Genomic DNA, 25,785 nt, shown 5'->3' with positions numbered 1-25,785 from the left:
TGCCAAACACCGCGGTTGTCTTCTCCTATCTCCTCATGAATTCTCCTTCCCATCTTTCCTTAACCCCGTGACGTTTTCCACAGAGGTTAAGGAAAAGTGCATAGGGTTAGACGTTAGGAGGTAATTATTTGACTATTCGACCGCAGCTGGTGTGTCCGGGAGGCAGGAGTCTATAGGGGCTTGATTAATGACCAGAGGCAGGCGAGTGAACAGGTGAAGGGAGTTAGACCAGTGGCGGGCCATAGCTTTTCTACTTTCGCCAGCTGTTTGCGGCGTGGTGCAATACTTCAACAATACTTCATGTTTATGACTGACAACGCTGTTGGCAGCATTGTTTGTGCTTGTCAAGGAAGTTGTTTAATCCACATTCCATACAATACCCTGCAATTATCTGTCACTGTGAAATGTGTTGCTCCCCTGGAACAAGCTAATATAATAAAAGAGCTTTTAAAAAGAAGAAAGAGAGAAATATGTATTAAATGGAGGGGGAAAAAAGTGCTTTAAATGGAGCTAGCACATTGAACACAACAAATTCTATTAACATAGACAGGTAGCAATCTTTATTAGGTTAGAAACACCAACAGATTGTGCTTTCATAACAGCTCTGATTTACCTGAGGTGAAATGGTGAAATACTTAGAGAGCACTTCATACCCTACTCATCTAATCATTGTTATAATACGGGTAGATCAAATCAAGCATTCTGATTGGTTGAGAGTGAGTCACGAGGTGTAGTTTATTCAGCCATAAAGTACTGTACATTTAGAGCGTTTCATATCAGTGCGCACTTAAAAATAACAGGTAGATTTAAATTGCGCGACCGTTAGTTGTCATTTCAAGCTTGACAGTTACCAAACATGCTGGTGTAAACTTTGATATTTTAACGTCCGCAGTAACGACTCGCAGACGTTGGTTTCCTTAACTTGCAGGTTTATTGCTTGAGTGTTCACAGTATTGCAACGGGGCTCTTCGCTAACAGTAACGTTAGCGCAAACGGAACAGCTAACAAGCTCACTTAGCATCCCCCACACTAGCATAACGAACAACAACACACACGTCACTTCCTCCCTAAAATGAGATGAGGAATGAAAAGGGTTTGACCACAAAATCATGATAATTTCTAGTGAGAGATAATTACGTCGGTAATTTCCCGACTTGAGGCAGGTTCTCTAAACATCATGGAGGAGAAAAATGACGGAGAAAAGACGGACAGAAGCAGCGAGAGCACTTCTTTACATCGGTGGCTGCGTGTCATCCTCCACCTGCTTTCAACCGGCCTGTATGTGACTATTTTCTCTGTCGCTGAAATGCGATACACAACGTTTGGTGGCTACAGGTACCCGTATTATAAAAGCAGTAAGGTACTCGAGGCAGTACTGTGTCTACAATAATGTACAGTTCAAGGGTTTGCCGGCCCTCCGCTGCTCGTCGGGCCTAACAACTCCCTTGAACAGTACATTATTGCACGACACAGTACTGCCTCTCGTACCTTATTGCTTAATTACATCACATACTTGATTGACTGACTGAAACTGACTTAAGTGTATCCATTGGGTTCAAAAGTTTGAATTAAAGTTTGGTCTGGCTTGCTGCAGGAGTAATTCAAAGTAATTTATTGTGGGACTATAACCATCAATGACACAATGGGTGTGTTTACAAGGACATGTAAACCACGTCTATGGGTGCGTTAGTGGTTGTAGATTTATTGGTTTGAATAGTTAAAGTTGCCATGTGTAACTTGTCTCAATGTAATACTGATGCCTCTATATGATTGACATAAGTAAACAATCAGCAAAAAAATTGGCCATTTCTATTTAGTTATTCTTAATGCTGGGTCAAATTCCATGCAAAATCAGAATAATTAATGCAGGTTCACCAGAAACTACAACTGGCCCACTGCAGACAGACACAAATGTGGCTTCACTGCCGCCTTCAAACTGCAGTCGGGAGCTCCAGCAGGAGTTTGAGAGGTCAGCACTCCGGCATCTCCTAGGCCGTTTCTCAATACCCAAGTACACAGGTCTGGGCTTGTGAACTTCTGAAGTCTGGTCTTGGGAGTCTGGACTTGGAGTCCAGACTCTCAAAGACAGGAGAACGCAGGACGGTCTTTCCGCAATTGGAACAGCAGCTGACTTGATGACGTCACCACCTCAGCTGTTGTTGTCATGGTTACTCTGATTCTTCACTGTAAAGTATTTTGACAGTCAAACAAAATATGACAACCCTGCTTTTTTTGTACTGGTTTCACAGACATACACATACCATTGTGTGTATATATATATATATATATATATATATATATATATATATATATATATATATATATATATATATATATATATATATATATATATATATATATATTATTGTGTTTATAAATATATATATATATACACACAGATACTAATCTCATTGTATATATATTGTGTTTATAAATATGTATTTTATATAAATACTTATATAGATACACATATAATTGTAGATATAATATGTTTATAAAGGTGCTATATATATATACTTATATATTTATATAGATACGCATATAATTGTATATATTATATGTGTATACATATGTATTATATATACTTATATATATACACATATAATTGCAAACAATTCGGTCAAAAGTAAGACACCGCTGTAGTTCAAAGTAAAAGTTAAATTAAAATCTTAAGTTATAAACCTTAACCTTTCCCTCCGTCAAACTGATTTAATGTGACTGTGCATAAATAATAATGATTGCTTGTTAAATCCTCGAAACAGAATTATATCTCATGTTTAAACGATACGGAGACATCGGAGCCAGCGGATCATTTCAAAAAGTCCAGCCGAGATCAGGCTGCTGTCGGCGGGCAGCAGAGCGCTGACGGCCCGGTGCTGCGGAGCTCACGGTCCCGCGAACAGGACCTCAACTCATCAGCGTATCTTTTTAAGTCGGACGATTCTTGAGAAAGTGACCACAGATTTGATGCTTAAACAACTAACTTCTCGCCTGAAAACATCCTAAAATTATATGTTGTCACTCAACAACGGTAGTATTCAGAGAATGTCAACTTTCAGTTATGAGTTTTCTCATCCGTCATTGTTCCCCGTTTGCTGGTCCGAAATGCATTCTGGGATATTGGCTCTCTCAAGTACGCTCAAGTCTGCTCTGATGCATCCCCGGTAAAATGAGCGGATCAAGTCACATCCGGGCATTTTCACCGTTCTTGGCGAGAAGCGGACTTTTGAATTGCAACAGTACTTGGGCCGCGACTGATGACGTTTTACGAGTCCACGAGAAAACGAGTACAGAGAAGAACGCTGATTGAGAAACGGCCCTACTTTTGCCAGCAGCAGCAGCAGAGCTGCCATGAGCTTGGTTTTGATTCATTTTTTTATTTGTATTTTATAGTTCCCTGCCTCTTTTGTCCTGTGATATCAATTCATTCCTCATGACGTTATATCATTGTTTTCTTTTTCGGTATAGTGATTTTTACATTTTCATTTTAAATACCAATGTATTGGGATCCTGGGGACCCCAATCAAAGGCACCCAATTGCAGCCTATGCCGTTTTAACAGATGCAATAGAATAAATTCACTTCCTGCCCTTGTGTGATTACCTTTCCCTGCTCTGATCAACTTCACCTGTTCCCAATCACCCCTCCTCCTCCCAGTGTATTTAGACTTTGTGCTCCCCTTTCTCTAGCAGTGCAGCATTTTCCCCTTCTTTTCCATTGTAACTAGGGGGGGTCTCAGATGCAGTACAATTGTTGACACAGGGTGATGTGGTAAGTTGAAGCGAGATTGAAGAAATTAAATGTGAGCGGCATCAATACAGGTATTACGATGCCTCTAGCATTTAATTTCACTTCATAGCTCTTGTTATTTTGCACTTATAGATATGTTTTCATAAAGTGTTTGAGTACAATCGCTGCAGTGAACACAACTTTATTAATTTATGGTTTATCCCATAGTACACAGACAAACTGTAAATGGCTAGCTGCAAGTATCAGAGCTCAGCATTCATAAGGTGCTTTGCATTGACCATTTATGGTTGAATGCGATGAGGGCAGGTTGTGAGGCTGAACCAGCTGTGCACCTTTTACAGGTTGATTTGGGGATTTGTAGAAGGAAATTGCTCACTGGCAGGCCAACGCAAGGTTTTATGAATTTGAATATGTTTTGTTGTACGTGCATTATGCAAACATTTAATGTGAATCCTATGCACTGTTTCATACATGAGACCCCTGTTTTACTCTAAGACCCTATCCTGTGTCCTGGTTGTGCATTTGGATCCAATGTTTTCACTGTGACACAGCGGTTGTGACAAGCGCATCTCACTGCTCTCCCAGTCCAGCTGGGAGCCAACACCGACACCACGCTGCTGGAGACAGGCAGTATTGATGGGCTCAGAGAACCAATACTGAGCGGGGTAGACTGTCGGACCCATCAGCAGGAAAATTAGTTTTTTTTTTTTTCTTCTAAAGGGACTCTGGCCCTCTAAAACACTGCCACTTTTGTCTGCACAGGGACCAGAGAAAGATCCTTGCAGAGCTTTAGAAATTACAGATAGTCTGCGCCAATATAGGCTGATATCAGGGAGCCACACTAAAACAGTTTAAACTTACTGTATATTGCTAAGACCAAGCAATGATATTTACCACAATAAATCAGAGGAATTTGGACTAATGTGTTGTCAGCAGTAAGAGACAATGACTGAAAAACACTTTTAAAAAACTAGACAAGTTGACAGTTGACTATTTCAATAAAAAAAAGAAATGTCTCGTCTTCAGAATGACCTGTGTTTCTGGTTCCAGACTTTATTTTGCAAGAGGAATGAATGGAATGCTTCAAAGTAGAGTTGTTGCAGGGAGCCTTTACAAAAATACAATAGGGGTGAGTACATAGACAGGCATGGTGAATGCCGAAAAGAATGATAGCTTAGAATGCAACTACAAAGCCAACTAACTAAACCTTAAGGATGCCTTATCATGCCCTTATCTCTCCATCTTGCTCAGTCATTAGTTTGTCTGCCAGTCTAACTATCTGTCACATTCTTTGACCACTCCTTTACCTCTCCTTCCTTAAATGTTGTACAACGTCATGCTGCTACAACAGTTTCATCGTTCAAACATCCTCAAGAGGTTACGTTCCAAGTTAGGCATTTTAAATCATTTCAACAAATGTGTTTTTTTTTTTTTTTTTTTTTTTTTTTTTTGTGAGGATAATCTTCTTAGAGTCCCATGTGGCAAGTATTCAGCTTGGCCTTTTTTTTTTTTTTTAAGTTAAAATTTTCATCTCAAGAAAACATAGGTTAATTTTTCTACTGCTTAACACAGCTGACAGACCTGTAACCGAGCATACTGCAAGCTCGGACACTATTTCCTTTTAAAGTTCCCATTATTTTCAGAATGCATGGTTCTCTTTTGAGTTGAGATCCCTGAAGAGCTGCCAAAAGTAAAAGGCATAAAAACTGGCCTTAAAAGATCAGGTTGAGGAACATGGAGTGTATATGATTAGATAAATAAGTATAGCCTACAAGTTGATTAATGCATTTGTGAATTAATATGAAATTATTTATTAACCATAAAAGGACTTTAAACGATGATTCTATTAAGAATTTTGAGTACAGAGCTTTAGAGCACACATGGCAAAACTTGTTCCTTTAAATTTGTTTTTCTGTGGTCCTCGGTTTGACCAAACACATCTGTCTGAAACTAATCATGCACAAAGTTCCTGGAACTATAAAGCCATGGGACAATAGTCAGGAACTAAACTAGGAAATACAGGTCCTGTCACCATGAAGTTTGTTTTTGTACTTTTTACTTTCATTTGCACTAAAACATTGTATTGATATGTCAATATTTTCTGAACTTTGACAACATGTAGTGCTCATTCCAAGTGGGTATGCTGCAAAAGCATAAACTGTTAAGAAATGAAGTATGTATTCATCTTAACAAAGCAACACAAAAAGGTTTAACGATTAAAAGGTTAGTTGGTTGAACTCAAATATGTAAATGAACAATTGTAAGAAACTCGTAAGACTTTCAACTAACGATTTTAAGCGTATAAACTGTTAACACTTATTTTCTAACTGCCAATGAATGTGAATTTATGATACTCAAATAGTCTTAACACAATGATGTTAAGTCTTTTTTTTTTTTTTTAGCATTTATCATTTTACCATACAGAGATATATCCCAGCAATACACGCGAATGTACTTTCCTTTTAGTCCGAAATGCAGTAATGCATCTGCTTATCAGACCCTGGGGAATGATCTCAGGGAGGTGATTGGACATGACATAGAGGCGGTGTCGGAGCAGTTACTGGTCTAGGCTGGACTGAGCCAATAAATAGAAGGACGATGAGTCTACAGGTGTTTTCAGTCGCGAGGTGCAGGTGTTCAAAGGTAAGACTCGCGCCTGCTTGAACTCGGCTGTGGGCAAAATACCTCCAATTATCTTAAGACTTTTTTTGCACAATTGTTGGTCGCGGTTGTCTTTACATGATTCATTAGCGTTTTCAATTCTCGCAATAGTTTGTGATCAATGTAATTATTTTTAAGAGACGTTAAATTGTGCGCGTAATTTTCGGATGTATGTATATATATATATATATATATATATATATATATATATATATATATATATATATATATATATATATATATATAATAAAATTTGGCTTGTTGGCTATAGCTGCATATTCTTGTCAAGTAGTTGATTTGTTTTTGGTAAAAGAAAATGTGACGTTTTATGTTGTTTTAGATGACTTGGCTTGGAGCTGTACTCGCTGTGTGCGTCCTCGTGCCCAGCGCCCACTGTGCCTCAGACTCAATCGGTATTTAAATTATTATTTTCATCTTGTATTAATATTAACTCTTTCTTTGTAGACTGTTTGTCAGAATAACTAAGTGTCCCCCCCCCCCCCCCTCTTTAGACTGGTGCTACCATCAGCCAACCTGCAGTGAGTATCTCCCTTTACCTCAAACTGGCCACGCATAACATCTTAACCGTTTGTTCTCTTCAGCTACTAAAAGCCTTCATCCTATTTGTAGATGATTCTACCTGGTCAACCATTGCGACCCAGTTTTGCAATGGCAGCCGCCAGTCGCCCATTAACATCGTCTCAGCATCTGCCCAATTTGACTCCAATCTGACTGCATTCACGTTTAACGGATTCAGCAACGCCTCCACCTTGGACAAAATCTCAAACACTGGCAAGACGGGTGAGCAGAGGGTGTGGACAGAAACCAATGTTTTATGACTTTGTGTGGAAGTTAACAAGCTGCATTGTTTAGTAACAAGCTTTACTCCGAGTCAGATTTCACTCCCTGCTGTCACAATCAGAGGTGTAGCCAGGATTGTAAACACTATTTATCATGCTGAAATATTTGGTGTGTATTTATCTTCCAAGTAGCCCAATAGCAGTGGTGTACAGTAATGAAGTAGAAATACTTCGTTACTGTACTTAAGTAGTTTTTTTTGTGGATATCTGTACTTCGTACTGTTGACTTTTTTTAGGTAACGTGTGACGTAACCTCCTGACGTGTCAAGATGTTCCGTCTGAGGTTTCGCACAGACGGAGGTATCCGTTCATTTTTTTTTTCAAATAAACAACTTTCCGGCCTTGTGGTTTTTTTTTTTTTTTAGTTTTTTTTTTTTTTTATAAATTCATTCTTTCTGAGGCCCGGGACCCACGGACCTGTAACGGGCGGAATGAGCATACTTATAAACGCACTGTTACAACTCTTTCATAGTGTCATATTACTTTTGGAAAATTATGGTAAGTTCATAGTAGATGCAAAAAGTATACTTCTGTACAATATAATGTTGAACATTGTTGCTCCTGGATGGATCACAGCCAACCCAATTATTTTCAACAAAACTCATTGTCCTTGGTCATGGTGGCCACAGCACTTAAAATAATGAACTTCAAAATTCTGACACTTTGCTTTTTTATTAACAGCATATCCTTGTAAATTTGATATCAGAAACATACTTTTGATACTTGAGTAAAAGTCTTAAAATATCTGATATTTTCTGTACTTGAGTGAAAGTCACCTTCCAGTAAGGTATCTTACTTTTACTTAAGTATGACTTTTGGGTACTTTATACACCTTTGCCCAACAGCAACCTCTTGCCAATTTACACTTCTTTTTTTTTTTTAATTTTTTTTTTTTTTAAATTTTTTTTTTTTTAAATATTGTTTCTTGTCAGTTTTGACTTAATAGTCCATTCTCTTTTCCATCATGTTCCAGTCAAAGTCACCATCAAAAGTGGTGTCGGGATTTCAGGAGGTGGTCTGGATGGGAGCTATGATAGCCTGCAGTTCCACCTCCACTGGGGTAATGGTACCTCTGTCCCTGGCGCCGAGCACACTGTGAATGGCAAGCGCTATCCCATGGAGGTAGTACAGTTCCTTTCTCATGATCAGCTATAAGTTAGTTTTGCCACAAAATATATATGTATTTATTTCTTCTTGACGTAACTCCCCCAGCTTCACATTGTGAACATCAAGTCAATCTATAATGGGGACACAACTCAAGCTGTTGCAGATAGTACAGGACTCGCTGCTCTTGGTTTCCTCATTGAGGTAAGAAAAGATGCATTTCAGTTTTTTGTAATACTAATAACAATTGAGCCTGTTTTTTAAAATGTGCACACTTTTCAGGAAATGTCAGGTAATGCCACTGGCCAACCTGCCAGCTGGAACATCTTGAGCTCCTACCTTGCCAGAATCCCAAATGCTAGTAAGGAGATTACATCTTTTATTGTGAAGAATTTTATCTAATGTTTTGGGATAAAATGCTACCGTTCCTGCAGTGATCCTGTTTCTGCCCTCAGCCAACTCCGTTTCAGTGACGGATACATTATCACTGGATGAACTTCTACCCGGGGTGGATCGTACCAAGTACTACCGCTACCTTGGCTCCTTGACCACCCCCACTTGCAATGAGGCTGTGGTTTGGACTGTGTTCAAGGACACGGTCAAAGTCAGCAGAGATGTGGTGAGTGTTTCTGGTGTCTGAAGTACAATGGCAGGTCAATTCAGCGCAAGTGTTCGGACGATGCTTTGTTTACCTAACTGGCTTAATATCCTGTCTCCAGATTGACATGTTCAGCCAAAAGGTGTACGTCACCAACAGCTCATCACCACCTTTTATTCTGAATAACTTCAGAAACATCCAGCCAGCACTATCGGTCACAACCAGCGCTACCTCCAAAACCTGCTATTCTCTGGGGCTGATGGCTCTAGGCGTTCTTCTGGGAAGCACTTAAAGAGCCATTAAAGGCTGAGCAGTGTATGGGTTGCTGGTAAACGGGTTTGCATCGAGTATACGCCCTTTTTACTATAAGTTAAGCTCATAATTGTCTCTAGTGACACCACAGTTGGGTACCTGAGAAAAGAGTGCATTTGCACTAAGTTTACAGAGTAGATGTGGTAATGCTTGTTTAGAAATCCAACAATGTAATTGTTTAATGTAGTCACATTCAAATCTGCCAACCTGTATTGCTCAAGCCTGTACCGATAATATCTTGGTGAGTAGGATTTCATTTTTAATTAGTTTTCTACCTTAATGCTCTTTTTATATTGGAAACCTATTTGCCTTAATATTGTTTTCATTAGTGTAAATGAAGTGTCAGCACGCTGCAAAACTTAACACAGAAATGAAGCCTGTCGTTTGGTGTAATGAAGAATTGACATGTTCAATTGAATGAACACCATTATTTATCACTGTAATATAAATCACAGTTTCACTACTTGCACAAAACTGTGACTTGATTGTTTCTAATTTAAAATGATTTGTTGTCTATCTTGTTTTGATTTTTTTTTCCAGGGGGTAATTATAAAATAAATAAATAAAAGCCTGCTATACTTATAAAAAGGTGCCTTCTCTTCAAATGTCACACTTTGATTCTGAGCGACTTTGACTCCTTATAAATTACATCTGAGGGTGTTGTGCTTTTAACTTTATCCAAATATCTGAGCCCCTTACAGCTAACCTGAACAACTCCCTCTTATGTAATACTTCTGAGCAAACAAACTTTCTTGTTTAACTCGACTGTGCTTGGAACAAAAGATTCAATGGTTGACTAGATCTGTTATTAATGAAATATATAGTTGAATATTAAAAATGAAGGCCAAGTATGCACGCACTATTTTCCATATCAATGTGCCTTTAAAGCAATGAACTAATGAAAAACAAACTATATTTAATGTTGATAATAAAGTTCTCACGTGTATCGCTTTACTTTAAGATTTGTTTTTTGACTGTAAAATCAGAGCTGCTTTTTCCCTCATATCAAAGGCAGATATAAGATGTGGAACAACGAGGCGCAAAGAAACTCGTCCATCAGGCTAAACAGTAGTGATGGCGAGATGAAGCTTCCTGAAGCATTGAAGCTTTCCATCCAATTGGTTCGCTCATGTACCGGAGCTTCATTTGCTCTACTGCGCCACCAAGTGGACAATAGATGTAAAACAGGCAGAGTGATCATAACGACACCATGGCTTTGGTGTGTGAAGCTTTAAATGGAATACATTATGTTTGTGACGCCAATACATCAATTATTAACTTATTAATATTGTGTCTATCTTTATGATATATTGGCGGGGTCAAAATCAAAACTCGAAACAAATTGGGAGAGGGTTGTGATGTGACTGTGGGTAAGTGGTTAAAATATCTGACTTTCAGTCAGAGGATCGGTGTTTCAAGCCTCAGCTCCGCTTGTTGATGTGTCCAATTTTTTAAAAATAAGAACTTTTCCACAGTGCTGGGCTTTTTGAGACTATTTCGCCTGCTTTATAAAATACCCTTTCACAGGCACACATGAAGCTGGGTACAGAGAGGAAGGGGGGGAAATCCATTGAGTTTCTCTGCCTCTTATATTTCAAATCGCACGGCAAACCCACAAACTATTTTCTGAATCAGTCACGTGGTACGGCCGGCTCGCGAGGCTTCGAACGTCACCGCATACGTCATCGACACAAGCCTCGATACGCGCTTCACCAAAATCTATCTGGATTACTCGACACGCGCATCGAAGCCTCGACACGAAAGGACACATCACTACTAAACAGTAGCATCTTATCGGTGTCCTCTACTGTACGTCTGGCATGCTGCTTGACGGCACTGAGATGTTTCAAAGAGGTGTTCCAAATGGAGATAGCCATCAGCAGTCTGTACTATCCACACAGGACTGTCACTGGAGAATGTCAGTATGTACTCTAGATGCATGATATCTACTCATGAATGTGCACCATGAGGTCTGTGCACAGTAACAACTCAGTCCCTGAAGAGGCTAAGATCAAGAGATAATAAACAGACCTATCACAATGTATTTGTTATCATTATGGTACTTGCTCATACAGTCACTGAAATATGGACACATTTGTTAAGTTCTTCCATGCAGACCTGCAGCTACAGTGCAACATACAGTAACTACAATGTGGCCTACACTCAATCAAAATCACTAAACTCTACCAAATTAAGGGACAGTTCAACACAGATGTCTGCCTACTCTAAGGCTGATGCGTCCAGAACCAGGCAATTAACACCAAACACAATAGTTTATAATACCTGTCATTTTAAAGCATAAAATGATTTAATGCATTACATCTGCAGAGCTTTGATCCACATCCAACAGACCCCAGTGACTATTTTAAATAAGCAAATACAAGAATAAAATGTGTTTTGTTACATGATAGTATTTGACTGTGTAAAATAACTCATAAGACAAATTAAGCTTGAATCTGTATAAATGACTATTTATGCCCTAATTAATTTCCGATACCGACCTGCCCCTTGCCTGCTTAGTTTCCCCCCGCTGAATGATTGCTTAATGCAGTCACTCTACTTTGAACTCTTACCAAGTAAATGACTGATTTCATTTAACTGCTCTGTGAGCCAACATCTGTTTGCAGAAGTGTTGCAATAATACCGTAATGCATAATATCAGTATGATCGCCAACAAAAAATCTTTCTTCCTGATTCCCTGACAATCTTGTACATGTACAATACAAAACATATATAAAAATGGGGCAACAACAAACCTCAACACAGTATATGCTGTAACATACCTAAATGTGCTTTCATGAAGAAATTGATTTGCACTTCAGTTTGTTTGAGTGGGTATTTACTGTCCAAACATGAGGCGGTTTTGTAAGACCTCATTATGAGGGTAAGATTGCTGTGTCGAATTTCCATACAGGCTCCGTGTAATCTAACACTTACTCTTGAAAAAGTAGGGAGATATTCTATAGCAGGACAGAGGGAGGATGCAAAATGCATTGTTTTCACGAGTCTGCAATGTGTTCTGTTAAAGGCAGTATTAAAGAAAGTATTCACAGTAACACAGGCCTCACATGCTAAAGCTAAGGCGGATCTTTAACATTGTCCTGACAAAAAAAAACTGTCTGCAGCCACTGGGTTTCAAACTCAGGTACTTATTTTCTAATACATTCATGAATTACCAATATGACAGAGATCAGTTGGAGCCAGCTGCTTCTTAGAAATGAAGACGATCCCTTCAAGTCGCAGTTGCACTTTGGGATTTGAGGAGTGGAGGTTGTAGGAGGGGCTGGACATCTGAGCCAGTCTACGGCGATGGATTTAGGAGTGACGACGTCTTGGTTCAGTCCTCCGTTCTGCAGCACCCAGTAAAGGTTGTCCTTGAAGAAGTAGGCATCTCCTAAAGTGCAGCAGGAGCAGTGTTACTCTCGTTACTTTTTGTTCACATTACAGAATTAATAAAATATCAGCCTGCATCTATATCAACACTATAGTCGTCAAACACTCTACAGGGTCCCTTTAAGCAAATACAACGTCGTCCACACTGCACAAACAGTAACACAATATAATAAAATATAAAGATTACAAAATATTCATTCCTAATTTTGACTTTGATCAGTTCTTTTCCGTTGCTTTAACACTTCATACCTTCTATACCAAAATGTAATCCCCCCCCCAAAAAAAACCTCTTGCTTTTGTGTATTTATTGAAAACTTGAGGCAGTTGCCCATCACACATTTATGCCTCTGAACACAATGTTACCTGCTCCCCAGCTGATGATGTCATCCATGTGGGTGGGCACTCCCCCCCAGATGTCCATGCCTCGTGGGTAGCCCGGCTCCGGCTGCCTGGTTGCATGTTCACCTTCGCGGCTCTCGTCAAACCTCCAAAACTCCCCACCGCTGAACAGGTAGGTCTTGCCGTTGTGGGCCCAGATGAAGGCTGCCTCCACTCTGTCCACCAGCACCCCGCTCTTTGACCTCATGCCCCATTCGGAGAGGGACCGAGGGTAGCCACTCATAGCCACTGTGTCCTTGAAGACCCAGTACAGAGATCCTGACCAGACAAAGGAAAGAAATCAGAATGTGCTTGTAATGCTTAAATTGTTAATCATTCAAGGGCCGCTGGTATTGCGATGCAATGTGTTTAGGATTCCTGCTGTTTTGACGTAAATTGAATCCCGCACTTGTTCTACATGAACCATACAAACATTTCTCCCTTGCTCAAAAACACTAAAAAAAACACACTGTAAAATGTCATCATACAAAGACGTGAGAACCATGATCACACCTTCTGACTCTGACTCTGGATAACCACATTTAGATTAACCACAGCAAGACCACAGGATTGTGTTCCTCACCAATAAAGAAGATGATGCTGCTGTCACTCTTTCTCTCGTACACTGCATCAACCTTTTTTGTTCCTTGCGGGAGGCCGATCCAGAAGTTTTTAATCTGAGCCGGATTGAGGGACACCAATGATCCGTCTCGCTTAGTTCTCCAGAAGTGTGCACCTTTCCAAGACAAGAGAGGGAACATGACATGTGTCACTGTATATACAGACACACTATGATTAAGGGGCTCACCAAGTGTATAGATAAAACTAAAACACCAGCTAATTCTGAATTGTAAAATGAACAATGGGAGACTTTTAAGTCAATTTTTATTTTTTTAAATATCTATCGTGTACGTTTTGGAATGGTTTCTTCTCACCTTTAAAAAAGAAGACCTCTCCTCTGATATTTGCCACTGCATCAAAGCCTCCCTGACAGCGCTCCTGAAATGAGGGGTCAGAACTGGGACAGAAAAAGTCAAGTCAAATAATATTTTGTAGGATGTAGTTTGATAAAATCATCACTAGAGGGCGTAACAAGACCAGACACTGTGACAGCGAGAATCGATCTGAAGGCTTTTACCGACATCCACTGGTCTTAAATTACTCATCATCCTACATGAGTAAACAGAGTGCCTTGAGAGGAGATTCATAGTTTGTAAATGCAAATGATAAGTGCTTATTTTCTGGATAGATGTACAGTGATTGTTTCCTCTGGCTCTACTCACGGCTGTGTTGGTCTTGGAGGAGGTGGACTGGGCAGGCGTGGGAGGTCAGGATCAACACCTCCTGGTGGTCTGCTGTCCTTCACACCTACAACACAATGGTGACAGCAGGAAACGTTGAAGAGGTGGTGAACGCTGATGACAGCACTGCATAAATTGTGCAAGCATCCTACATTCTTCTCCGTAGCCAGGGGAGCTTGACACACAGGATGCTTTCTTTGTAAGACTTGGAAGGAAACTGTTGAAATCCAGTTTGTGTGTGTGTGTGTGCACCTTTACACATATAATTACCAGAATAATACATTATTTCATCAGGAGGAGGCATATTGCCTTTTGGTTTTAACTTATAGAACAAGCTATCATCACATTAAACAACAAGCAACCACTAGTTCAGGGCCACAGACAAGGCCATAGCCTACCTACCACAAACCACCAATGGTCATATTTACCTGCACAGTAAGGCTTTACAATAAATCAAGGAATATGACAATAATGAGCAGGATGAAAGGCCAAAGTGAAACTGACTGAAGTATCTCAGCTATGGATTGACAGGATATTTGGTTCAGATATTCATGGTGCCCAAAGGACGAAGCATACTGACCTTGTTGATCCCCTGACTACTTACATGACTAATGACATCAGCCATAGCTCTTTGTGTTCAGTGCTAATGTAGCATCCTAACAGGCTAAACTAAGATGATGATGATGTTAGCAAGTACAGCTTCGCAGAGACGCTAACACGACTATAGACTCTTGTTCTTGCTTCCTCACATTTTTTGAACTTGCAAACATACGTTTGCCTCAGTCCTCTTTTCATATATGTTCGTTAGATTTCTTGTTAGTACTTTTATTAGCCAAAATAAAAGCATATAATAAAGCAACCTCCTGTTCAACTTCAGGAATACACTTTAAGCCATTCTAAAAGTTCACATTTTTGTCTTCATATTAAGATTTCATATCTGACAAATACACTGACAGACATGGAAAACCCACATATTAACACATACTGTGAATGGGACTAAGTAAATATCACAGATACTGATACTCTGTACTCGCATCCAGATTGTGGTCAGTCCAACTGGTTACTGACCATAAATCTGCTGGATGGCGTGCCTGTCGTCCAGGGTCAGCCGGAAGTTGGGGATGTCTCCCACAGGACCCTGGTAGTAGGGCCTCATGATGGACGGATCGGATGAGGAATGGGACAGGCCCAGCGAGTGCCCGAACTCGTGCACTGCAACTGTGAACAAGTCTGTGCTGCTGCTGAGACCTGAGGATGTGTGAAGGAACTGTGTTACTAGATCACATAAACAACCATGATGTGGGAGCTTGATGTCACTGAATAAGCAGACATCTTTCCCTCTTTTGCTAATATTCTCTGTTTCCTTTTTGATTACTATGGAACACTCTTTCATCATCGGTGTACAGATTATTAAACACATCTTGGGAACAGCCATCATATATCCATCCATCAGGAGTTCAATCAGTAAATACCTCCATAGCTCCAGATCTCATCATCATCAAAGTGCGTGTCACCCGCCACTTCGTCCCTACCAGGGAAGAAGGCGTGGGCCAGGGTGCCACCCTGCCCGTCAAAAGGGTACCCGTCGTCGTGAAGCAAGCGTGCAAAAGTCACTCTGATGTCCCCTCCAGTTGCCGCCCCCCTGATGTCACTCGGCACCCGACGGAAACTCAAGGGGGCTTCGTTGCTCCAGGCTTTGAAGGCGCGAGTCAGGATTGTGTCCACCAAATCGCGAGGCAGGTTGGGTGAGAGGGAGGGCGTAGGGTAGCTGTGGACACTGCAGACAAGAACAGATTATGTATTGTAAAAAAAGGTGTGGACTGTTTAAATTATCCTCTAATTTTCCTATTTTTCCTGCTTAACACAGGTCTTGCAATATTCTTCGTTTTTTGTAATTATTGTCAACAAATCCAATGTAAAGATTAAAACCAACCAGTATTGCCCGTGTAGCCAAAATCTGATGTTGTGTATTCGTGCCACAGAGCTGCATTGTGGTCCAAAAACATGACTAAAGGGCATATTTAGTGGCATATTCCTTTCATTGCTATCAACGTGGGCACTGTAGTTTATTACGTATCAATCACATATTCTGTGGGACTCTGGATAAAACAAAAAAAAGATACTAAGTACACTTCCCCATAAACTTAACTTCCTCTATTTAGGTATCCTTCACTATAACATAGTTGGCTTTAAAACATAACATACTTTTGCTCTAATTCAAATCTTCAGAATGAAAACTGTAACTTTGTTATGAATGCAAGAAAACCCTAACTCCCTTGTGGATGACACACACAGCTCTGTGATTCATACAGTGATGACATGAAGCCACAATGTAACATGACAGGAAACACACCTCCATGTGAGGTCTGTCTTGTGCCACTTAAGGCCCGACAGGGCGTATCTTTTCCTCCTCCTCCTCCTCCTCCTCAGCATGTCCTCATTCCCAACAATATCAGGGAGAGAGCATCGCGGTGTAGACATGAGTTTGAGGGTTTCTTTGTCTGGAAGAGAAGTTAATCACACATGCTGAAACTAAAAGGCAGATTACACCCCAGATATGTGAAATCTCAGATACACATAATATATTGTCCTGATAAATCCATCTTTAGAGGTTGTTACCGAGAACCCCGCTTTCCTGGACCCCGCCAAATCTCTGCATGAGGCGAATGGCTTTCTCAATCCCCTCTTTGGTCTGCAGTTTACTTGTGCGCGGGTCAGGAGGAGGAAGGTAGCCATACCTGCTCAACCAATCCTGCACAGAGAAGAAGGAAACATGAACACATTTGGTCATTTCTGGTTTTTCAAAAAATATTATCATAGCACAGGATGTTGGGTCATAAAGACATAACACAATGAATTCCTTGAGTGGTGAATAACTTCTCAAGTAAAGCACCATTAAAACAGTCCTAATCACTGAGAACCAACAATAACACTAACTAATGTCCATTCAACTTCAAGATTACCAGAAAATGCTGATGTCATGGAGGATATGTATCACTATAGATCAGACCAGACAAGATTGACACACTCCATTGAGGAAGGCCTCACAATGGAGTGTGTCAATCTTTTCTACTCATTAATATTATATCATCTGTTGAGTGAGTGGCTTGATGGGTGTATGGCCGTGGACGTATGACAATTGGCAAAACGCAACTTCCTTTCAGATGAACCGAGAAACAACTGCAGGTGAAATAGATGTCAAATCTGGTGTGAGATGTTTGATGCTAAGTATCTAGGTCAAAACAAGTCAAATCTGTTTCTTAAAAGTGATTTTGAAACTCGCACTTCCTCCTGCGTTGCCTCCACCCTTCCACTGTAGTAGCAGCAGAGAGGAAAAGGTAGTGGCTCGTTTCTCAACAGTTGTCTTTCGGTGGGTTTTACACTGCAAAAAATGCTCACCACGAGTAGTTTAATTTTCTACTCAGTATTTTTGACTACTCAGATTTTCACCTTTTGCAGCCCAAAACAGCAGCAACATCACACAGCAAACACGATGACTCGATGACTTATGGTGGCAGAAGTCAAACTCTACATTTTTTCTCACACACATGCAAAGTTGCGCCAAAAATAATGTTGTTTTTGAGGAAGTGTTTGAGTTAACTAGATAAAGGAAGCTTGCAGATTTATAAATTGTGTTGCCTTTCAGGATCGAAATACTTGGTAATCACTGAAGATGGGCCACTGAAATCCACTTAATGTAATATCTCAAGTAAATAATAATGACCACATTGGATTGTAATTTTTTAAATATTAAACCTACTTTTACCTTAAAATAAGTATACCATTGCCTAAATACAGAACAAACTGTGAATATAATAAATAATACATTTTCTTTATGTTTTTTAAACCTCAGAAGTCATATGGTGGATACTTCCTGTGCACCCGCCTCTCTGCCGCACATCATGACATGATTTGTAAATGCTTCTTTTACCCAGAAACTACACATATAATCAACAAAGTGATATTTCCTCGACATCACCTATTAGACTGAGCAAAAGCAAGCTTGTGATATATGTATATACAAAGTAAAAGATGTCAAGTAAATAAAACGCTCCATCACACAGCAAGTTTATACTTAAATAATCCCCAATAATCGAAGGGCATACACACATACATTGGAGAGTTAGTACAGTATGTGTTTTTTTTCCTCTCTCTCTCTATCTCTCTCTCTCTCTTTCTCTCTAGTAGATATCATGAACTCACCACCGCTCTGTACTGCTCGGGCAGCGCTGATCTGCTTCCCGTTAAGGTCAAAAGCATCAACAGCACACGACCCAACTCCATTCCACTCCCTGCAAAAAAAAAACAACGCTCCGTTATCGCAACACTTATCATTTAGAGAAAACAGAGACATTTCTTGTTTCTAATTGCACCAGCTCCCCCCGAACCATCTGAAACACAGCTCACCGTTGTTTCTGCTGTGGAGCTTCGGGCTCTCTTGGGACTAGGCTGGGCTTATCGATCAGCAGCCAGCTCTCTGGCTCTGCCCTCCCTCGCGCACTATCCGCCCATAGCGAGCGCACTATAAGAGCTTTGGTCGGAAGAGGGAGCGCATGGTGCGAGTGGCTGCAGGTACAGGTGAGAAGATGAAATGGAACTTCTCTAAATTTCTAAATTGAATCAATGTAAGACTGAATGTGGTTCTACATACTAACATACTATCAAGTATAAAGCATGGCTGTAATCAAGTATTTATGTAGCATTTCTACGATTATTATTCCTGCTATTATACATGGTTACCCATGAAGTCTAGTTGAAGATACAAATCCACTCAGAGGCGGTTTTGGGCACGGGCGACCCGGGCAGCCGCCCGCGGCGCCACTTTTTCATGACACGTGGGGGGCGGCACGACCACTTAAAAAAAACAAAAAAAAAACATCTGGGCCGTGTAGCGGTTTTCTAGTGTCTATCGTGTCGCTGTGTGGGGGGTTGGCGGATTGGCGCCCCCTGTGGCTGCTTGCCGGCTGCGGGTCGTGTGTCTGGGTGCGCGCTGGGGGATCCACTGTGGGCTATGGGACCGTACTCTAATGCAGTGGTACCCAACCTTTTTAGAGCCACGGACCGGTTTTGTGTCAGACAATATTTTCACGGACCGGCCTTCACGGTGTAGACGAAAAATATGACGTAATAAATATGACGTAATACGACCGGCATAAATACAATTATGAAATGCAAAAAGATACATCTCACCATTACGCTGCATTAGTGGAGCCCTGAGCTTGTTTCTCTGCTACGAGCCAGTCCGTCTCGGGGTGACGGGAGAAAAAGACCGAGCCCCTACGTCTGTTGTTTATGTCCAGTCTACTGACTCTACTCCGTACCTTAAACCTTTATGTGCAATCTGTCACTTCATTAAAACCCGCTTCACAGAGACAGGATGTTGAAATGGAGGCAGGGTTTCAGAGCTTTTTTGGCGATCTCAGTAACTCTGCCTTGATTTCAATCCAGAACACTGAGTTGTAACGGACTTTGAAGTTTCACTTTTGGGGTAACGTAAGGAACATCTTGACATGTGTCAAGATGTTGCGTTTGAGGCTACGCACAGACGGATGTATCCGGTCTTTTTTCAAAATAAAATATTTTTCCGACTTTTTTTTTTTTTTACTCGGCCGGGGGGAGGAAGGGGCGTAATTACATGTAGAACCGCCACTGAATCCACTGTGAATACATACATATATTAATGTATTACATAGAAATGGATTTAAATGGTATACACTTCCTGTCTGTGGTCCTAATGTGTTGTCGGTCCCTGTTGCCTCCACCTTCACTTTATTTGAGACCCAACATTTAAAGTTAAAGTAGAATCAGAAATCTCAGACATTTTTGACATAATTATTGGGATATCTCAAGGCAGTGTCATGACCAATTATATATTTGAAAATACAGGAAAATATAGATATTATTTAACATTATTTGCAGATGATGGAGTCGTCTGGATTTGCATATGTGATGAAAAGTATGCAGAAAGCAATCATCAATGTAGAGAGAAATTTCAGTCAAAAAATTATGCTACTGTATATCCTGGTTACCAAAAAAATAAAATAATAATAATAACAATAGTATTGTGTTTAAATGACAAATATCATAAAGTCATGATGTTACACACTCTGGTACATAGGTGGCGGCATGCACCTCAAACGTTGGTTTGAAGCCCGCCAATCAACAAAAAAGAAAAAAGAACATATTGCCTTTCAGCTTCTAGCATCTAGAGTCTGAAATGTGTTACCTGCCTGTTTTTAACTGCTTTCTGATCTTTAGGTCTTTGGACTTCCTGCCTTCCTCTTTTGATGTGTTTGCATTCCTGGTTGTGACCCTTGCCTGCCTCATGATTCCTGTGCCTGATAAGTAACAACAACGTGTGGTTGTTCTTAGTAGAGCCATACATTGTAATTAGCACGCATAATGTTAGGTTCCCCATATCTGTTCACCTGCTTCAGGTCACATGGCCTCGTGAATCACCTGTGTAATTCACCGTTGAGCTCAGCAACCACAATATCCTGCTTTATACTCTGAAGACGACTTTCACGTACAGTTTGAGGATGCCCACACTGTCTCTTTGAACCTCTCCCACAATGTGGCGTTTTGACTTCTGCTCTCAGCACACACACTCGCTTAATTTTGGCTCACATGTTTGAGTCAAAAGTCCACTGTAAGGAACCTCCTTCGGCTTGACGGCCTCCCCCACCTCCGCTGCAACAGATTGTTGGGTTGTTGACATTCAAATGACTCAACAACACTCAGTAAAGTAACCTTACCAACATTCTGAGTGTACATTTATAGTTACTCAAAATGTAGGTAAGGTTACTTTAAGCCCTTTAAACAGTTATACAAATCATGTTTATCAAGTTGTTTTGTCTGATCATTACTCACTACTAAAATGTTTGCATTGTCTTTTTGTTTTTCCCTCCTAAATGGTATATATGTTTGACATTATGAATTGCACTGTATAGTACTTTTGACATGTTTTCATAGTGTTAATTTGCAGAAGCTGAGGTCTGACAATATCAAAATGAAATCATTATTATTAAAATGCAGACATTTGTTAATTCCATTTTGTATCTATTTGAATCTTGACGTATGTCAGGCACTGAAATACTGTTCTGATTAAATTCTATATTTATATTGGCAATCCTGAACATCCAAATACACAGTGTATAACATCATGGGGAAAAAACAGTGAGTCAACAATATTAGTTAAATATTTTTTTCAACAATTTTGTTATTCAAAACAAAGAACCTGTAATACATTTGGGGGAATTTGATGACGCTGCATTAAGCTGGAATGCACCGGCATCTCACGTCTCATCTTCGATTCCCATTATGTTCATGAGGGTGTATGTTCATTCACTCTGCAGAGCATCTGGTATTATCTTTCCTTCTTCCTCCTCTCCCATCTTTCATTTCTGTCCAACTCTCCAAGGGCCAAGTGAGTCATGCCATTAGCACAAAATGCTGCCCTGCTAATGGTTGGCCAGTTTCCGCCATGTTAATCCCCCCACAATAGAGAGGGGCAAACTCTTTGGCAAACAGTGGCTTATTTAAACATCCAGCAGATAAGGGGAAACATTAACTTTGTTTTATTGACTCCTTAGCTTCTACATGCTTCACTATGTTCACCAGCTAGTTGCTAACTTTGTCTACTGTTTAGTGTTGGGCAAGCAGTTTACAGTGAGTTTATAGAGCTCATTTATAGAAAAGAGCTGTAAACAATGCTCATGAAAGCAGCGAGTCAACCAAAACATGGCCTTCCTCGATTGTCCAACCAGGTCTCACTTACAATTTGTCAAGTCCTGACGGCATCTGATACAGATGCACCGTGCTTTCAACTCCAATGTTAACCCGACCGCGTCACTAGACGCTCAGAGCAACTGACGTACCATAAAGAGCAAGACAGTCCACACAGTGCAGATGGGAGCAGAGGGGGATGGGCCAAACAAACACAGGACTTCCATCCAGGAGGCTGCTGTTTGAGTCCTGTGTGAATGTTGACGTTTCCTCACGTTAGTCATTGGTGTTGATAGTCAGTGTTGGGGGTAACGAGTTACAAAGTAACGGATTACAGTAACGTAATTACTTTTATAGTTAACGAAGTAAAGTAACGCATTACACTCAAAATATTGGTAACTACACTACTTTACTAGACCTCAGTAACGCGCGTTCCTACGTTACTCAAGCCATTTGTACCAGTCCGAAAAGTTCTCTTTTAGCGGCGCGCGAGTCACACGACACTTCCTGCATGAACAACCTATCACAGAACTCGATCTGAGTGATTTGAGTGACGTAGCTGCTGATGTCTGGTATGAACAAAATCACTCTACTGGTGAACTGCAGTATTACAACTGTTAAAGCAATTGAGAACGCGCTCTTGCACCCGACATGTATATATTTTCCACACGTAACATCAACATTAGTTAGCGTCAACAAGCACGTATCATTGTACTTTCTGCGTTCAAAGTAAAAGCACTTCCTGTTTACATGCTCTTCACAATAAGAGTAAATCATGTAATAAAACAAATTACAATACTGTCGAAAGGCTTTTCAGCCTGGGCAGTATTGTTCTGACCCCAAGGAGGAACAGGCTGTCGGATAATAGATTCAAGAGACTTTTACTCATGCGATACAATCGCTATTTTGTTATCGGCGAGTTAGTAGCAGGCGGCGCTCAAGTGCCAGCACTCGTCAAAAGCTGACAAGCTGAGTGGGTGGAGCCAAATTTCCAACAGGTCATCTGCCGTAAATCAGTTTTATGATCATAGAATGGAGGAGCTGCGGGTTTTTTTCTTTTGTCAATCCTAAGTGTACAGATAGATAATGTGTGTTTTTTTGTAGACTTAATACTTACAATATGCAATAAGTTAAGATATTTCTGTATAATACTGATGTACTATATTGAAAATTGTTTTGCTATTACATTTCACTTCATAATATATTACACTTATATACCATAATATGTATAATGTACCCGCCTTTTTTTTAATATATTTTTTTAAAATATATTTTACCATGTCATACTTTTATACCATCATTATAAGACTATACTTTGAGGAGACAGCACTGTTGGTCTAAAGCTAAACACTGGAATGATTTTTCTACCATGTAAACCTGAACATGCACACCTCTCTTGAGTGTGACATCAATTATAACCGCACAACTATATTGATTCTAATTAATTGGAGGATACACTTTTTTTTCTACACGTATATCTTATACCCTTGAATATAAAGAGGACCCATTGAAATTGGATGGGAAATGTAACTCAGCAACAGTGCAAAAAAAGTTGGACGTGCCCGGAAAACCTCTAATGGGAGGCGTCCAGGAGGCATCCTGATGTCCAGGAGGCACCACTTCAAGTTCCCTGCTGATGTCCGAGCTCCTTACCCTGTCTCTAAGGCTGAGCCCAGCCTCCCTACGGAGGAAACTCATTTCGGCCACTTTTTCGAATTTGTTTTTTTAAATACAAGTTGTATAAAATCGCCACTTGTCCTCTCCTTATATATAGTTAGGTGTCGGTCGGTAGGTGCCACGAGCTGCCAGTGCCAGTAGTTGTCAGAGAAGTGCCACAACGTGCCAGAGACTTGCCACCAGTAGTCAGACAGGAGCCACCACGATAGGGCCCGTAGTCAGAGAGGTGCCACTATTTTGATTTCTGAAACATTTATTGATAAAAAAAAGAGACAAAAAGGACCAGACGGACTGTCATAATTACAGATGTAATACTTAATATTCAAACTTCTACTACTACTACTAAATGCATTGTGAATACCTAAGTGTCTTGTGAAATAAAAAATAATTCAATAAAACATTGAGAGACACTTTTCTGTCTTGTGCGATTATAAGATATTTATAAAGACACAATATATTTTTCAGTGGTAGGCAATTATCAGTGCAAATTCCTGCAGTTGTCAGAAACTTTGTTCATTGAGAGGGCATGTGATGAGATGAATGTAATAGGAATTTCCAATAAATGTCCTGTCAAGTTTTAAACTATGTTTCATTACTATATTTAATATTTTGGAGTTCCTCATGACTTTGCATCATGTTCTTTTCTTGTATTTTGTAGCCTCAGGTAGTTTATTTTTTGCTGAAAGAGCCCCTTTCTATGGTGTAAGAGCCATTTTGTTATTATTTCATTTTGTTTAACCTTACACCACTTGGAGCGTAGGGCTGTTGTCAATTAGGCAAAAGGTAAATATAATCAGGAGGATCAGTAGGACAGATATTGCTGTAATGGCAAGAGCAAACAGTTTTTGAATGTGTGATAACTCATGATAACCTGTGATAATAAACATTATGATTTATTTTAGTCTACGGTTTAGTAAAATGGATTATGACAGAGAACGTCTCCACATCGTTAATTGTACGCATCTCTAAACTGAGCAAACAGCAATGTAGTGGCCTTTTTTTGATAGGCAACGGGTCACTACATATGATAACACGCATTTAGCGTACATATTGTGTTAACATATTGTGTATTTTATTGTGAAGGGAAAAACGGAAGAAGTGTGGAGGAGGTTGGAGTGAAGAGGAGAGAAGAATAGAATTCCGTACACAATATAATAGCTTACAATCGCTGTATAGTAATAGTGTGATGATAATAAAAACACACAAAACATTGTAGCCTACTGTGTATTCGTGTAGCAACATATACAACGTAGGCTATAAAACAATCAATAGATGTAGTGACTTTAACAAATATCCAATGTTATCTTACAGCCACTGGGGGCGAACGGGAGAACTTGTTCGGACACGTGTTCAACAAATCCCTGTCCGTTCTCTGGTGTCTCTTTCGATCTGTTGATACATATTCCATTGCACCATGACACCATAGCATCAAATCAGCAATGTTGAATCTACTTGAATCCAATTCATCTTACATGCTTAGTGACAGAACAACACAGGATACCACATGACAGGATAAGACAAGACGAAGTCTTGACACTAACCATTGACACGACCAAGGTCAAAACCTGTTTGCTTCCCGTCCACACACTTTTTTATATGTTGTTCTACTAACTTTGTCATAATCACACGATCTTCAGTGATGACTTGCATAACAGGACACCTACTTTTATGTAACACAATTAAGTAAGAAATGACATTTGGCACGCATGCTATTTATGTAGGGTACAATAGATGTCATGTGCACAGAATGAACAATTCTGTTCATTCAATGAATATGACAGAAATTATTAATATAATGACTAGTAGGCATGATGAAAAAGTAACAACTACCAAAAATGCCAGCAGCAGTGGATATAGTAGAATAATAATGATAATAGAAACAGTATGTGTATTTCCAATGCTAATAGTAATAAATAACAAGTAACAATAATAATGTTAATAGCAGTAGGTGTTGGCCCGGACCAGGATCCAGATATAACCACCGTCCATGTAAACCATGGCTGCAGTTGTCTGACAACTACTGGCAC

The 25,785-nt window shown here is 40.0% G+C and overlaps 2 protein-coding genes across 2 annotated transcripts; one reads left to right on the top strand and one right to left on the bottom strand.

The window, feature by feature from the left end:
* The first annotated feature begins 6,379 nt into the window (after nucleotides 1–6,379).
* LOC306732987 (carbonic anhydrase 4-like) lies at nucleotides 6,380–10,232 on the top strand. The gene is made up of 9 exons (XM_079214166.1): nucleotides 6,380–6,392; nucleotides 6,751–6,823; nucleotides 6,923–6,949; nucleotides 7,041–7,211; nucleotides 8,244–8,392; nucleotides 8,483–8,578; nucleotides 8,657–8,735; nucleotides 8,830–8,993; nucleotides 9,094–10,232. Exons 2-9 carry the CDS (start codon nucleotides 6,751–6,753, stop codon nucleotides 9,262–9,264), a joined length of 930 nt encoding a protein of 309 aa, XP_079070292.1. The 5' UTR covers nucleotides 6,380–6,392; the 3' UTR covers nucleotides 9,265–10,232.
* Nucleotides 10,233–12,433: 2,201 nt separating this feature from the next.
* Nucleotides 12,434–18,640, bottom strand: mmp25b (matrix metallopeptidase 25b; the record flags this gene model as incomplete). Its single annotated transcript, XM_079237101.1, has 10 exons — nucleotides 12,434–12,678; nucleotides 13,041–13,334; nucleotides 13,639–13,791; nucleotides 13,991–14,073; nucleotides 14,339–14,423; nucleotides 15,425–15,604; nucleotides 15,829–16,133; nucleotides 16,710–16,857; nucleotides 16,976–17,108; nucleotides 18,560–18,640. The coding sequence occupies 10 exons, from the start codon at nucleotides 18,638–18,640 to the stop codon at nucleotides 12,434–12,436; spliced, it is 1,707 nt and encodes a 568-aa protein (XP_079093227.1).
* Nucleotides 18,641–25,785: the final 7,145 nt, after the last annotated feature.

Source organism: Taurulus bubalis (assembly GCF_910589615.1).
Source record: "Taurulus bubalis genome assembly, chromosome: 2".
Taxonomy (NCBI): Eukaryota; Metazoa; Chordata; class Actinopteri; order Perciformes; family Cottidae; genus Taurulus; species Taurulus bubalis.
The sequence above is the reverse complement of the archived record's forward strand: the minus strand, read 5'-3'. Positions and strand labels throughout refer to the sequence as shown.